Below are 16,904 nucleotides of genomic sequence, written 5' to 3'. Positions count from 1 at the left end.
AAGCTTCATTCATATTTATCCTGTTTAACCTATCGTTTCACTCCATCGTAGGAACAGAAATTTATGGCAGTTACACGATGGACTGTAGCAGAACATGACAGACCCAGTTGACTATGATGTGCTCAGTTGAGCCTTTGTCATTGTTCTACCATTTTACTGGTCAAAATAGCTGAGCTACAAACAAAGCCTCCAGTGTAGATGTGAACTTAGCCAAAGATGTGACTTCTTTGCATAAAATAAAACATTTGTCATACAAGCTTAATCTTTATTTTAGCATAAAATGATTACAGTTCTTGAGAGTTATATGATGTTTCATACACTTATACAGGCATGGCCGATATTATAAATAGAATAAAAACATATATAATTCTTTGCACACAATCTTTGTATTTATTTCAATTTATATCTTTTAATATTAGAGCAGCTTTTTAATTTTCTAAGTTCTATAACTTCTAGGGTTCCTTTAGACAAGAAGTTCATCTTCAGCTCAGAGACAAGGGACAACATTCATCTGGTAGGACTGAGGTCTTGAAGCATTGGTGTTGGGCTCGGGTCTTATGCGCAGATTCTTTCTGTCTACAGTGGGCTCCAAGGTGAACTTCTGCAGTATGGTGGTTAGAAAGAGGAAGAGCTCCATGCGAGCCAGGCCTTCTCCCAAACACAGGCGTTTCCCTGAGAAAACAGAGAGATCAAACACCATAAGTAGTCAAGTTAAAGGTGTTGTTTGATTTAGAAAAAAAAATATTTTTAAATGCCTTTTTGTAAATCAACAGAGGATGGGCATGCGTCCTGTTTTCTTTCCAGTATAACCCAATTTGAAGAATGATTTGAAGGGTCAGTATATATTTTTCACTTCCCTAATTGGAGAACTAAATACTTACTGCGTTCCAGCGCCGGTCTTCACCACTGCCTCCAGTGATAGTCCACAGGCTGCAGGGATGATGTTGCGATTACAGCAGACATCACTGCACAGCCAAACAATAAGCACTGCTGATCATGACATCTAAATCAGCAAAAACTCCAAGCCAAATAATTGGCTGTAGCTTGGACATTTGCTGTCATTTGTGAAGTCAGCGTTGTGGAGTCAGCGGTGCAGCCTGTCAACAATGATCGAAGGCAGCAGTGAAGTGCGGACGCTGCAGCAAGTAAAGTAATGGAGCAAGTAAATAAGTAATGCTCAGTTTATTATTTTCATCCAGAATGAGCTTATGGAGAACAATGTTCATTCTTGGAAAACACCTTTAAGGTTATAACTTCGCAACAATGTCAAAAGTCTCAATGTATTGCCTGTAATATATTTTTAGATAATAATAATAATAATAATAATAATAATTTTTATTTATATAGCGCCAACATATTCCGCAGCGCTTTACAAATTATAGAGGGGACTTGTACATACAATAGACATTACAGCATAACAGAAATACAGTTCAAAACAGATATCAAGAGGAGTGAGGGCCCTGCTCGTAAGCTTACAAACTATGAGGAAAAGGGGAGACACGAGAGGTGGATGGTAACAATTGCTATAGTTATTCGGACCAGCCATAGTGTAAGGCTTGGGTGTTCATGTAAAGCTGCATGAACCAGTTAATTAATTTTTTTTTTTTTTTTTTTTTTTTAATATAGGCCACACAGGGATCGTTAGGTTAATGCATTGAGGCGGTAGGCCAGTCTGAACAAATGAGTTTTTAGGGCACGCTTAAAACTGTGGGGATTGGGGATTAATCGTATTATCCTAGGTAGTGCATTCCAAAGAATCGGCGCAGCACGTGTAAAGTCTTGGAGACGGGAGTGGGAGGTTCTGATTATTGAGGATGCTAACCTGAGGTCATCAGCGGAGCGGAGGGCACGGGTAGGGTGGTAGACTGAGACCAGAGAGGAGATGTAGGGTGGTGCATAATCTTAATGACTGTAAAAAATATTGAATGTCCTTGATTTTTTTATAAACTTTCCAGAAATCGAGTTGGTAACTCTAGTTACAAGTCATGAGATGCCAGGTTAGCACCTTTTTTTACCTTAGACAATAGCTCAGACCTTTTGGGAGATGCCGCAAGTGTTGTCAGTTCAAAAAAAAACTTTGAGTCATGTCTTAAACTGTTTTATATGATAAATGTAAATTATTTCAGTGGGTTTATAAAACACTCAAACAATTGATTCCTAAATCATATCAAGCAATATTTTGGATCTTCCTAATAACAATCTGCTAACCAACCATACTAAAATGATTTAATATAGTGAAGCTTAAATTTAATGTTCAAGTATCACAATCAAGTAATAACATCTTACCTGTAGAGAATGGCATAAAGGCATCACTCTTCTTAACAAAACCTTTCTCATTAAGAAAGCGCCCAGGATCAAACTCCTCTGGGTTCTTGAAATGTTTTGGATCTTTCAGAACAGAAGTCAGGACTGGGAACACCAAGCTTCCCTGAAAGTGAATGTATGAATATGAATGTCTAGAAAACTGGAAGTGTTAAAAATGAAATCTGTTTAGTTAATCCTATGAAGTAGAGATGAACGAATCTGCCGAAATTTGTCTTGGGCAGAATCGATTTGGTCCCAGTCAAATTTACCAGACAAGCAGGTGTGTCCAGTGAGTGATGAAGGTAAAAAATAAATTTAATGAAAATATAGTAAAAATACGTCCAAATATATATGGTATCCAGCACTCAGTACACACTGGTTAAAGAACCTAATGACGATCTACGCATTTCGACCTGGTGGTCTTAGTCATGATCTCCTACAGAAGAGATAGAGAAAGGACCCAGATGATCATAAGAGATTACAATCCTTGGGAAAGATATAGATAGAAAGACAAAGAGAGAGGACCCTGCTGACCATAGGACTTTACATGCTAATGGAGAGAGAAAGAGAGAGAAATGACCCTCCTGACAATTGGAGATAACACTCTACAGATGAGAGAATAGACCTTGATGAGAGCTTACAACTACTGGAAAGAGAGAGAGAGAGGACCCTGCAAACCATAAGAGCTTACACTCTATAGGAAAGAAGACCATGTTAACCATAATAGCTTACAAACGACAGAAGAAATAGAAAAAGGACCGTAATGATCATAACAGCTTGTAATCCACAGGAGATAGACATAGAGTGAGCAAGAAAGAGAGAGAGAGAAAGCTGTTGACTATAAGAGCTTACACACACTATACAGTGGGAGAAATAAGTATTTGATTCCTTGCTGATTTTGAAAGTTCGCCCACTGACAGAGGCATGAGCAATCTATAATTGTAAGGGTAGATTAATTTTAGTATTGAGAGATAGAATATCAAAAATAAAACCCAGAAAAATCACAGTGTAAAAAATTATATAAGTTTATTTGCATTTTACAGTGAGAAAAAAGTATTTGATCCCTCTGGCAAGCAAGAGTTAATACTTGGTGGCAAAACCATTGTTGCAAGCACAGCAATCAGATGTTTTTTGTAGTTGATGAGGTTTATGCACATGTCAGGAGGAATTTTGGTCCACTCCTCTTTGCAGATCATCTCTAAATCATTAAGATATTGAGGCTGTCGTTTGGCAACTCAGAGCTTCAACTCCCTCCATATGTTTTCTATTAGATTAAGGTCTGGAGACTGGCTAGGCCACTCTATGAATTTAATGTGCTTCTTTTTGAGCCACTCCTTTGTTGCCTTGGCTGTATGTTTTGGGTGATTGTCTTGCTGGAACCATTTTTAATGTGCCGGCAGAGGGAAGGAGGTTGTCACTCAGGATTTTACGGTATATCGCTCCAAACATTCTCACATTGATTCTGTGAAGTAGTCCTGTGCCCTTAGCAGAGAAACACTACCAAAACATAATGTTTCCACCTCCATGCTTGACAGTGGGGATGGTGTTCTTTGGGTCATAGGCAGCTTTTCTCTTGGCAAACTTCAGACGAGCCTGCACATTGCCTTCCTGATCAGGGGTACCTTGCAAGCACTGCAGGATTTCAAATATTTAAGGCGTAATGTGTTACAAATGGTTTTTGTGGTGACTGTGGCCCTAGCTGCCTTAAGATCATTAACAAGTTCCCCCCGTGCTGCTTTAATCATTTTGTATTTCTTCCATTTTCTTACTATTGCATCGACAGTTGTCTCCTCACCCAGCATCTTACTTATGGTTTTGTAGCCCATTCCAGCTTTGTGTAAGTCTATGATCTTGTCCCTGATATCCTTATAAAGCTCTTTGGTCTTGCCCATGTTGTAGAGGTTAGAGTCTGACTGATTAATTGAGTCTGTGGTCAGGAGTCTTTTATAATGGTGACTATGTATGACAGGTGTCTTTAGTTTTAATGCAGGTAATGAGTTGATTAGGAGCATCTAACTGGTCTGTAGGAGCCAGAACTCTTAATGGTTGGTAGGGGATCAAATACTTGTTTCTCGCTCCAAAATGCAAATAAATTTATATACCATATATACTCGAGTATAAGCCGACGCGAGTATAAGCCGACCCCCCTAATTTTGCCACAAAAAACTGGGAAAACTTATTGACTCGAGTATAAGCCTAGGGTAGGAAATGCAGCATCTACCGGTGAATTTCAAAAATAAAAATAGATGCTCCATACTGTTGATTATTGCCCCATAGATGTGCCATATAAAGCTGTGCCATATAGTGCTCTGCACCGTTCATTATTGCCCCATAGATGTGCCATATAAAGCTGTGCCATATAGTGCTCTGCACCGTTCATTATTGCCCCATAGATGTGCCATATAAAGCTGTGCCATATAGTGCTCTGCACCGTGCATTATTGCCCCATAGATGTGCCATATAAAGCTGTGCCATATAGTGCTCTGCACCGTTCATTATTGCCCCATAGATGTGCCATATAAAGCTGTGCCATATAGTGCTCTGCACCGTTCATTATTGCCCCATAGCTGCCATATAGTGCTCTGCGCCGTTCATTATTGCCCCATAGCTGTGCCATATAGTGCTCTGCGCCATTCAGTATTGCCCCATAGCTGCCATATAGTGCTCTGCGCCGTTCAGTATTGCCCCATAGCTGCCATATAGTGCTCTGCGCCGTTCAGTATTGCCCCATAGCTGTGCCATATAGTGCTCTGCACCGTTCATTATTGCCCCATAGCTGCCATATAGTGCTCTGTGCCGTTCAGTATTGCACCATAGCTGTGCCATATAGTGCTCTGCGCCGTTCAGTATTGCCCCATAGCTGTGCCATAGAAAGCTGTGCCATTGCTGCTGCTGCTGCAATAAAAAAAAAAACACATACTCACCTCTCGCTGCCGCAGCTCCTCTGCGTCCGGTCCCGGCGTCTCTGCGCACTGACTGATCAGGCAGAGGACGCCGCGCACACTATACGCATCATCGCACCCTCTGACCTGCACAGTCAGAGCGGAGAGACGCCGGGAAGATGGAGCGGTGCCGGGAAGATGGAGCGGCGCCCGGCGGGTGGAATGGGGACAGGTGAATATTACATACTTACCTGCTCCCGGCGTCCCGCTCCCTCTGCCTGTCACACGGTCTTCGGTGCCGCAGCCTCTTCCTCTATCAGCGGTCACCGACACCGCTGATTAGAGAAATGAATATGCGGCTCCACCCCTATTGGGGGTGGAGCCGCATATTCATTTCTCTAATGAGCGGTCCCACGTGACCGCTGAAGAGGGGAAGAGCTGCAGCACCGAAGACCGTGGGATGGCAGGGGGAGCGTCAGGACCGCCGGGACTAGGTGAGTATGCCTCAGCACCCTCTCCCCCTCACCCGCCGACCATGCCGCCCACCGTGACTCGAGTATAAGCCGAGAGGGGCACTTTCAGCCCAAAATTTTGGGCTGAAAATCTCGGCTTATACTCGAGTATATACGGTAATTTATACAATGTGATTTTCTAGATTTTTTTATATTCTATCTCTCAATGATAAAATTAACTTACCCTTAAAATTATAGACTGTTCATGTCTTTGTCAATGGGCAAACTTACAAAATACAAATACTTATTTCCGCGACTGTAGGTATGGCCGCCACTCGGGACATAAGCATCCAATCATGTCCGATGTATTTGTTTCCTACATACTGCATTTGATTCATAGACAGAAAAGATTGTATGTTCAGGAAGCTCCAGAAAAAGGGGAGACATCCTGAACTCCAGTTAAGAAATCTCTCCCGCCCTGAGAAGATTCTTATGTTTCGGAAAGGTTGAAACTGAGACTTGGAGAGGTGATTGGGTGGAGTTTGTGCAGGGAGGGCCAAGATCCCTAAAAGAGAGTGTGACTATGTTTGACAATTTGTGAAGGCACGCTTCTCATACCACTAAACTACCCATCTTCCTGATAACAACCATCAAAGTTTGGCAAACATGAGCAAAAGATTGAGAGGAGCAGCATACGCTACCTTTGGAATGTGAAATCCTCTGAAGGTTGTGTCCTTGCTGACAACATGTGGAAGTCCTGTAGGGATAATATCAGCAAATCTCTGGATCTCGTGGATTACGGCTTCTGTATACGGCATTTTACTCCTGTCTTCTATTGATGGACAGCGATCTCTCCCTATTACATTGTCAATTTCTTTGTGGATTTTCTCTGAAGTTAACAAGAATGGAACAATGAAATATTTTTAAATCTAGAATTATATTCAAATTGTATCTATTTTGCAATTACAACCAAATAACAGCTGAAGCTTGTTTGAAAAGTTAAGGTTGTGTGACCACGATCCGGAATAGCAGCAGTTTGGATGCAGCTCAACTGCGCTGTGTCTAAACCACTGAGCTCTTTGTTACAATCACAGTGGATGGGATTTAAAGAAACCCAATGCCCTCTGTGCTTCCATTCGACGCTGCAGCATGTCAATTACCTGCAGCATGTCAATTACCTGAAGCAAAGAAGCTAGTCTCCACTTTGTAGTCTGACCCATAGCAGGACTAAGCTCAATATATGTCTTTAGGAGCACACACCTTCCCAACCTATTCAGTTCCTTCTTTCTGGGAATGCAGCACTCCTGCTTGACTGACAATTCTCCTGTGTTGATTGTGCTACTGTAAAACATTGAGGTCTAACAGTGGCATGTTCTAAAGTTCACACTTTTAGCATTGTATTTGTGTATAGAGATAAAAGGGCCATTGAAAAATTCCAGGCAAGTGATCAGTGAATCGAAGAACTGCTCTGTAAACAGCCAATGATGTAGACAAGGGACTTATGACTTTGCAAGAATGTTAACTAGTGTTGTGTATTCCGATACTGCAAATATCGGGTATTGGCCGATATTTGCGGTATCGGAATTCCGATACCGAGTTCCGATACTTTTGCAATATCGCATACCGGAATCAGAAGTTCCCATAATGCAAAGAGCCAGATTCATTTAATTCAGCCAATGAGGAATCATTAGAAGTGTGGGCACATTCTATTCTGCTTGTTAGGCATGTAACTACTGGCATGGCTGTGATTGGCTGCTGAAATAATGTCATGATGCACTATAAAAGTCACCTCCCCCATTTTGGGTTCACTCTGCTGTGAATTCAGTTAGGGACAGGACGCTGTGTTCTGACTGAGGGCCAATTGTGAAATAGCGATTGACTTCATTGTGCTTTACCCAGGCTTATTTAGCAACCGCTGTGTGAGAACCTTGTTTTTGTAGCACTGTTCACAACTGTCTGCAAGGTCTCTGTGTGTGTGAGTGCAGCTCACTCTGTAGTCTGTCTGCAGCCACAGCCAGTTGTAGTCAGCTCAGGGTGCATCACTGCCTCTTACTGTTCCATTGTCCTTTTTTCAATTAATGCTGCCTGCTGCACATTTTTTCAAATTTATCCTATTAGTGGGTTTCCATCCGTATCCTGCTAGATTGTGTAAAAACACTATAGAGTAGTACATAGAGGAGCTTTTTTGGGCCTCGCATCACCATTCACGGCTGTCTGTATGGTCTCTGTGTGAGTGCAGCTCACTGTGCAGTCTGTTCTGCGAAAAATATTAAATTCTAGTCCACACTTTATAAAATTAGTGTTTCTTATACCTGTTAGCAGCTGTTCAGGAATAAGCACACTAAGCCCTTAGTACTTTTCTGCCTGTCTTTATCAGTCTACCAAGATGAAGAAGGCAGGGAGTAAAGCACGTGGTCGTGGGCGTGGAGGTGGATGAGGGAGAGGATGTGGGGATTCTGTGACTGCTGCAGGCACCGGTGACTCATCATCCCCCAGTTTTAGCAGGGAACAGTCCTTCATGCGCAGCTTTGGAGGAGCTTGCCGTACCCCACTGCTGCGGGACGAACAAATGGAAGCCATTGTCGGATGGATGGCAGCTAATGCAGCAACTTTAATTAGTGCCACTTCCTCACAGGCACAGAGCACTGAAGACCACCCATCTGTCTCTTCACCACCTGCCAAATTGCCCAGGCAGTCAGAGAGCCCAGGACAGGAGCCATCTCTACTTCTGTTCTCTGAATCTCTTGGCTTAGAAAGAGGGGGCCAGCCAAGAAGCATTTGAGAAATGGAAGAAGAGGCAGTGTGCAGTGATGCCCAACAGCTTTGTCTCTCTGAATCTGAACAGGCGGGTGGGCCAGTGCCTCCGGAAAGCACACCTCAGTACGCATCTGATGATGAGACTCAGGTGCCAATTTCTGGTGTGTACTGTGCTGCCGAGACTACCCAGGAGAAGCAGTTGTTGGAAGAGGGTAGTGTAGATGATGAGGTCCTTGACCCATCATGGCGGGAGGTACAGGAAGGTGGTGGGAGCAGTTCTGAGGAAGAGATTCCCCGAACGGCCCAAAGAGGGAAAGGGAGGAAAACTGCTGTGCCTGTAGCCTCCACTTTGGCACCCATTAGGAGCATGCCTCTTCCAAAAGCCAAAACGGGCGCTCCCAATACTTGCAGTGCCTGATCCTTTTTTGACACACTCGCAGATGACATTTGCTTTGTCAAATGCAAGGTGTGTCATCAGAAAGTCAAAAGAGGAAAAGTGTCAGAAACCTCAATACCACAAATATGTGGAAACATGTGTGGACCAAGCATGTGGTGGAGTTACAAAAACACACTGAAGACCTAGGCCAACCTACAGCGGTTCCTACCACCTCTTCAGCTCTTGTTGTAGCCTCTTCCTCCAGCTCACACACAGCTGGTTGGGCTTCCTCACAGGATCGCAATGGAAGAACCTTTGGCACTGTTGTTCAGAGACCCAGCCATCGGTAGCACAGGCATGAGAGAAAAGGCGGCCATTCTCGGCAAACCACCCATGAGCACAAGCTCTGAATGCTGGCATTGCAAAACTACTGTCCCTTGAAATGCTGTCATTCAGGCTGGTGTAGACTGACACCTTCCGTAACTTGATAGCATTGGCAGTCCCACAATACAACTTGTCCAGCCGCTTTTATTTCAGTAGGCAAGCTGTCCCTGCCCTGGAAAAGCATGTGGAGGGAAACATTAAACATGCACTACTAAATGCCATCAGTAGCAAGGTCCACCTCACCACCGATGCATGGACCAGTCACAGTGGACAGTGATGATACCTTTCCCTCACTGCCCAATGGGTAAATGTTGTGGAGCCGGGTACAGACCATGATAGTGGTGCTCGACATGTTCTGCCAACTCCAAGGATTGCAGGAATCCAGTCTGTACACATTGACTCCTCCTCATATTCCAGTTCCTCTGAATCAGCGCTGCAGGAGCTGTCACAGTCCACCTCCACATGGACCCATGAGCACAGCCGTAACCAAATGTCAACAGGCCATATTGAAATTAATTTCTTTGGTGAATCGAAGCCACACAGCGCAGGAGCTCTGGAATGCCATCAAGCAGGAAAGCGATGCGTGGTTTGTGCCAGCGAATCTCAGCCAGACATGGTAGTGTGTGACAATGGCCGAAATATGGTGGCAGCTCAGGGCCTAGGCAACCTCACTCACATCCCATGTCTGGCACATGTGCTCAACTTGGTCGTGCAGAGTATTTTGAGGGACTATCCGGATCTTGATGAACTGCTGCACAAGGTCCGCCTAGAGTGTGCTCACTTGCGGTGTTCCAGCATAGCAAGATCGCGCATTGCAGCTCTGCAGCACCGTTTCCGCCTTCCGGAACATCGCAACATATGTGACCTAGCCACCAGGTGGAATTCAACATTACATATGTTGGAGCGGTTGTGTGAGCAGCAGCCAGCAGTAATGGAGTACCAGCTGCATCAGGCGCAAAGAAGTCGCACTGCAAGAGGTTCAGACTTCAAAACCACTGAGTGGACCACTATGAAGGACATCTTCCAGGTTTTGCGTGCCTTCGATGTTTCCACGCGGATGGCGAGTGCAGATGATGCACTAGTCAGCATGACTATCCCCCTTATCTGCCTGCTTGAAAAAACACTGCAAGCACTAAGGGATGAGGTTGTGAAAGAGGTGGAGGATGAGGAGTCACAAATGCCATCTGCTTCTGGACAGTCTGCGCGACATGCTTCCTCACTAGTGTTGAGCGATACCGTCCGATATTTGAAAGTATCGGTATCGGATGGTATCGGCCAATATCCGAAAAATATCGGATATCGCCGATTCCGATATCCGATACCAATACAAGTCAATGGGACACAAATATCGGAAGGTATCCGTAATGGTTCCCAGGGTCTGAAGGAGAGCAAAACTATCCTTCAGGCCCTGGGATCCATATTCATGTGTAAAATAAAGAATAAAAATAAAAAATATTGCTATACTCACCCTCGGACGCGCCCTGGTTGTAACCGGGAGCCTTCCTTCCTAAGAAACAGCGCTTGAAGGACCTTTCGATGACGTCGCGGCTTGTGATTGGTCGCGGTAGCTTCATGTGACCGCTCACGCGACCAATCACAAGCCGCGACGTCATCGAAGGTCCTTAACGCGCTCATTCTTAGGACTTTCGATGACATCGCGGCTTGTGATTGGTCGCGTGAGCGGTCACATGACGCTACCGCGACCAATCACAAGCCGCGACGTCATCGATAGGTCCTTCAAGCGCTCATTCTACCAAGGAAAGCATGGCGGTTGCAGCGGTGACAACCAGGGCGCGTCAGAGGGTAAGTATTTCAATATTTTTTATTTTTATTCTTTATTTTACACATAAATCTTACTCCTGATACCGATTCCCGATATCACAAAAATATCGGAACTCGGTATCGGAATTCCGATACCGCAAATATCGGCCGATACCCGATACTTGCGGTATCGGAATGCTCAACACTATTCCTCACAAAGGCCTAGGTAGGGGACACTTTGTGAGGAGGAGTCAATGGAGGAGGAAGACATCTTTCCAGAGGAGGGAGTTACACAATACTCCAGTAGTCAGTATGTAGAGCGAGGGTGGGGTCATCAGAGCAGGCAGAGATCATGCCTCAAGCAGGGGACAGCGTTTCTTGGCCAGTTGGCAGTCTGCAGCACATGGTTGATTTCATGCTGCAGTTCCTGAGAAATGACCGCCGCATCGCCCACATTCTTACCACGGCTGATTATTGGGTGTACACCCTCCTAGATCCGCTCTACCGGGACAACTTACAAAGCCTCATAACACCGTTGAACCGGGAGCGTAAAATGCGGGAGTACCAAGACACACTGGTGCAGTCCATCATCTTTTCCAGTCCAATCGAGAGAAGTGCTGCTAGTGCTTTGCAAAGTAGCTCAGTGTGTCGAGGCAGTGGAGGAAGTTCTGCACAAAGAGGGAGCAGAAGCAGTGCCTAAGCACAAGGCAAGACCAGGATTGCCCAACTGTGGCAAACTTTTGTGAGCCCGCCACAAATGTCTACACCATCACAGACGGGTCCAGTCAGCAGGAGGCCAAGTTTCCGTCAGATGGTGACAGACTACATGTCTTGCCCTCTCAGTGTACTCCCAGACGGCTCTTCCCCCTTCAAGTTTTGGGTCTCTAAGCTGGATACATGGCCAGAGCTTAGCCAGTATGCATTGGAGGTGCTGGCTTGCCCTGCTGCTAGTGTATTATTGGAACGCGTCTTTAGTGCTGCAGGTGGTGTACTAACAGACCATCGCATGCGACTATCCTCCAGTAATGTTGACTGGCTTACTTTCCTGAAAATGAACAAGGCCTGGATTTTGCAGGAATTTGCCACTCCTCTTCCAGATTAAATAATTGGTTGGCAACAGAATCCAGGTCTCCTATTGTGTTCATGGTTCTACCACCTGAACTGTAATCCCTAGGCTCCAACACCACCAGTTGCTGCTCAGAAGTGCCATCTGCACAGTCAACACTTGCTGCCGTGTTATTAGGTTTCATTAACGTCAATTGATCCCCAGCTGTGTATCTGGCAATTGCTCCTGCTACCTCCACACTCACACTACTACAGAAATGAAAGGGAACCTGTCCCCCCAGGCGTTTGTATCTGAAAGAGCCACCTTGTGCAGCAGTAATGCTCCTTGCACACGCTGAACTTAACGCTTATAAAATGTGTCCCCATATACCATAAAATTGTCCCAGAGGTGGGACTTTCCTTCGTAATGAGATGCAGCACAGTTGTCGGTCATACCCCCTTGGCGCCAGGCGCTGCCACCTCAGCATTGTTTGAATCTTCTCCGGAGCCTGCTCTGTTATATTAAACCTTGGGCATGCTCAGTTAGCACTGCCCGTCTTCTAACATCATTTGGTGTCAGGCTGACTGCGCCTGTGCGGCCGCGCTGCCTGAGATCCCTCCTCGCAGTGTCTTCTGATTTATTCATACTGCGGGGCTGGGATTCATAGGCATGCGCAGTGCATATCTTGGCCTCAGGCTCTCACTCATCTCCCTCCGCCTTCAGACTGTGCGGCGTCAGCTGATCCCTAATCGCATGCCACGGCCGTGACGCCGCACAGTCTGAAGAAGGCGGATGGAGATGAGTGAGAGGTGAAGATATGAACTGTGCATGCCCATGAATCCCAGCCCCGCAGTGTGAATAAATCAGAGGACACTGCGAGGTGGGATCTCGGGCAGTGTGGCCGCACAGGCTCAAGGTTTAACATAACAGCGCAGGCTCCGTGACAGATTCAAACAACGCTGAGGAGGCGGCGCCCGGCGCCAAGGGGGTATGAATGACGGCTGTGCTGCGTCTGATTAAGAAAGAAAGTCCTACTTCCGGGACGGTTTCACGATATCAGGGGACACATTTTATAAGTGTTTATTTCAGCATGTGCAAGGAGCATAACTAAAATAGCCACCGTTTCCTTGTGCAGCATTAGTGCTGCACAAGGTGGATCTTTCAGTTAGGTTCCCTTTCAACTTGCTCCAATTAGGCCTCAGCCTACACTCTGCTTCTCCTTTATTCCCTGGTCTCTAACACCGCCAGTTGCTGCTCAGAAGTGCCGTCTGCACAGTCAACACTTGCTGCTGTGTTTTTGGGTTTCAGTAACGTCAGCTGATTCCGAGCTGTGTATCCGGCAATTTGGCCTGCTACTTCCATGCTCACACTATAACAGATATTTATCTGCCTCGAGTGTAGGCCTCAGCCTACACTCTGTTTCTCCTGGATTCCCTGGGCTCCAACACCACCAGTTGCTGCTCGGAAGTGCTGTCCGCACAGAGAAAAACACTCGCTCCTGTGTTAGTTTGGTTCAGTAACGCCAACTGCTCCCCTGCTCTGTATCCGGCAATTTCTCCACTCTATTTCTCCTGTAATCCCTGGGCTCAAACACTGCCAGTTGGTGCTCAGAAGTGCTGTCTGCACAGAGAAAAACACTCGCTCCTGTGTAAGTGGGGTTCAGTAACGCCAGCTGCTCCCCTGCTGTGTATCGGGCAATTGCACCACTCTGTTTCTCCTGTAATCCCTGTGCTCCAACACTGCCAGTTACTGCTTGGAAGTGCTGTCAAAACAGAGAAAAACACTCGCTCCTGTGTTAGTGGGGTTCAGTAACGCCAGCTACTCCCCTGCTGTGTGTCTGGCAATTGCTCCTGCTACCTCCACACTCACACTGCTCCAGATTTCAAACTTGTTCCAATTAGGCCTTGGCCTACACCCTGATTGACCCTGGGTTCCGACAACACCAGTTGCTGCTCGGAAGTGCTATCTGCACAGATAAAAACACTCGCTCCTGTGTTAGTGGGGTTCAGTAATGCCAACTGTTCCCCTGCTGTGTTTTGGGCAATTGCCCCACTCTGTTTCTCCTGTAATCCCTGGACTCCAACACCACCAGTTACTGCTCAGAAGTGCTGTCAAAACAGAGAAAAACACTCGCTCCTGTGTTAGTGGGGTTCAGTAACGCCAGCTGCTCCCCTGCTGTGTGTCTGGCAATTGCTCCTGCTACCTCCACACTCACACTGCTCCAGATTTCAAACTTGTTCCAATTAGGCCTTGGCCTACACCCTAATCCCTGGGCTCCAACACCACCAGTTGCTGCTCGGAAATTCTATCTGCACAGAGAAAAACACTCGCTCCTGTGTTTGTTGGGTTCAGTGATGCCAGCTGTTCCACTGCTGTGTATCGGCAATTGCTCCACTCTGTTTCTCCTGTAATCCCTGGGCTCCAACACCGCCAGTTGCTGCTCAGAAGTGCAGTCTGCACAGAGAAAAACACTTGCTCCTGTGTTAGTTCGGTTCAGTAATGCCAGCTGTTCCCCTGCTGTGTATCAGGCAACTGCTCCACTCTGTTTCTCCTGTAATCCCTGGGCTCCAACACCACCAGTTGCTGCTCGGAAGACCTATCTGCACAGAGAAAAACACTCGCTCCTGTGTTAGTGGGGTTCAGTAAGGCCAGCTGCTGCCCTGCTGTGTATCTGGCAATTGCTCCTGCTACCTCCACACTCACACTACTCGAGATTTCAAACTTGATCCAATTAGGCCTCTAGGAAGACAAGCTTGAATAGGTCGCCCTGGTTCCAGTACCGTCAGCTGGATCCAGGCAGAGCCTTTTACTTAGGTGCCTCCTTCTGGGTATCCAAGTTCCACCAACGTCTGGTGGTCCTTGGTAGTGCTTTCTGGCACGGGTACCTCCTGATTAGTAACCAGGTTCCAGTACTGTCAGCTGGTCCTCAGTAGTTCCATTGGCTCTTGTACCTTCGGCTACCCATCCTGGTCCCAGTACCATCAGCTGGTTCTCGTCAGTGTCTTTTGCTCTTGTACCTTCTGCTCCCCATCCTGGTTCCAGTACCATCAGCTGGTTCCAGGCAGAGCCTTTGGCTTAGGTGCCTCCTTCTGGGTATCTGAGTTCCACCAACGTCTGGTGGTCCTTGGTAGTGCTTTCTGGCACGGGTACCTCCTGCTTAGTAACCGGGTTCCAGTACCGTCAGCTGGTCCTCGGTAGTTCCATTGGTTCTTGTACCTTCAGCTACCCATCCAGGTTCCAGTACCATCAGCTACCATTTGATTGGCCTAAACCTCTTTGCCTTTAATGTCTCCTACATTTCCCCCAATACATCCTACATTATTCTTAGTTGTTTCCTTCATGTTGAATTAACCTACAAGGAAAGAAAGGGTTTATTTTAATTCCGATATTTTGGTCCCATTGACTTGCATTGGTATCGGGTATCGGCGATATTCAATATTTTTTGAATATCAGCCGATCCAATCCGATACTTCTGGATATCGGAAGGTATCACTCAATAGTATACTAATGATAACAGTAGATCTTGATCTGGAGCTGAGAGGAGAGGTGGTCAATCTCAACAAAAGGTAAACAATGTAACACAAAAGTGCTCATATCTAGTGTTGAGCATTCCGATACTGCAAGTATCGGGTATCGGCCGATATTTGCGGTATCGGAATTCCGATACCGAGTTCCGATATTTTTGTGATATCGGGAATCGGTATCAGGATTAAGATTAATGTGTAAAATAAAGAATAAACAAAAAATATTGATATACTTACCCTCTGAAGCGCCCTGGTCGTCACCGCTGCAACCGCCTTGCTTTCGTTCTGAAGAATGAGCGCGTAAAGGGCCTTCGATGACGTCGCGGCTTGTGATTGGTCGATGAGCGGTCATGTGACCGCTCAAGCGACCAATCACAAGCCGTGACGTCATCGAAGGTCATTTACGCGCTCATTCTTCGGAACGAAAGCAAGGTGGTTGCAGCGGTGACGATCAGGGCGCGTCAGAGGGTAAGTATATCAATATTTTTTATTTTCATTCTTTATTTTACACATGAATATGGATCCCAGGGCCTGAAGGAGAGCTTACTCTCCTTCAGGCCCTGGGATCCATTACAGGATACCTTCCGATATTTGTGTCCCATTGACTTGTATTGGTATCAGATATCGGTATCGGCGATATCCGATATTTTCGGATATCGGCCGATAACATCCGATACCGATACTTTCAAATATCGGACGGTATCGCTCAACACTACTCATATCACAACTATAGCAGATAAAAGAAGTAGTTTGCAATCTCCATGCCATCTAATGAATATAACCTAGAATAAAAACATAATGCATATGCACACTGTTGGGGCTAGCGGAATGCACCAAATAATTAGAGAGATGGTATAAGGTGTGTTTGCAGCCCGGGGTCCACCGTGCAGAGATGGAACCTGCTGCTGAATAATGACAGACTAATTGCCGGTACAATGAAGATACACACACGGTTAGCCTCACCCTGTATGAAAGTAGCGAACCCTGTTGCATCACTGGGCCGCGGTACGGCACAAAGAGCGCAAACAAGGAGTCACAGAACTCAACTCGGGATTAGAGTTCATCTAGACCACTTGCGCTGGACACCGCTACTGGGTGTCAGAGTATAACTAAAATAGTAATTTTATGCACAAGAGTACGAGCAGTGCTGCTCTGGCGGATGCCACTAACCATCCAGACATGGGTCAGGGAAGCGCTCTAATAGCACACGGCGCTGCACTGGCGGTCACAGCAATAGACGCTGTATCGTGTGTTTAGTACTAATGGCTCTGCCGGGCGCTAGTTAGCAAACATCCACCTTACGCAAGCAGACATACACAAGGGAGTGGATGATTAATGAGCGACTTTCACACATTAACACACACATGTTTTCAAGTATACACTAGCGCATGGCCGAGCGGCCATGCAAACCTTCTATAA

General features: G+C 46.0%; 1 protein-coding gene across 1 annotated transcript in view; it reads right to left on the bottom strand.

Moving 5' to 3' along the window:
* Positions 1-240: 240 nt before the first annotated feature.
* Positions 241-16,904, bottom strand: part of LOC138661764 (cytochrome P450 2C8-like) — an 86,093-nt gene continuing 69,429 nt past the window's right edge. The window contains exons 7-9 of the mRNA XM_069746662.1: positions 6,340-6,527; positions 2,287-2,428; positions 241-672 (exon numbers count right to left, since the gene is read on the bottom strand). Of these exons, the coding sequence (XP_069602763.1) occupies positions 488-672; positions 2,287-2,428; positions 6,340-6,527 (515 nt within the window). The 3' untranslated portion in view covers positions 241-487. The remainder of the gene's footprint in view (positions 673-2,286; positions 2,429-6,339; positions 6,528-16,904) is intronic.

Source organism: Ranitomeya imitator, chromosome 2, assembly GCF_032444005.1.
Source record: "Ranitomeya imitator isolate aRanImi1 chromosome 2, aRanImi1.pri, whole genome shotgun sequence".
Classification (NCBI taxonomy): domain Eukaryota; kingdom Metazoa; phylum Chordata; class Amphibia; order Anura; family Dendrobatidae; genus Ranitomeya; species Ranitomeya imitator.
This window is presented reverse-complemented; position numbering and strand designations above follow the sequence as displayed.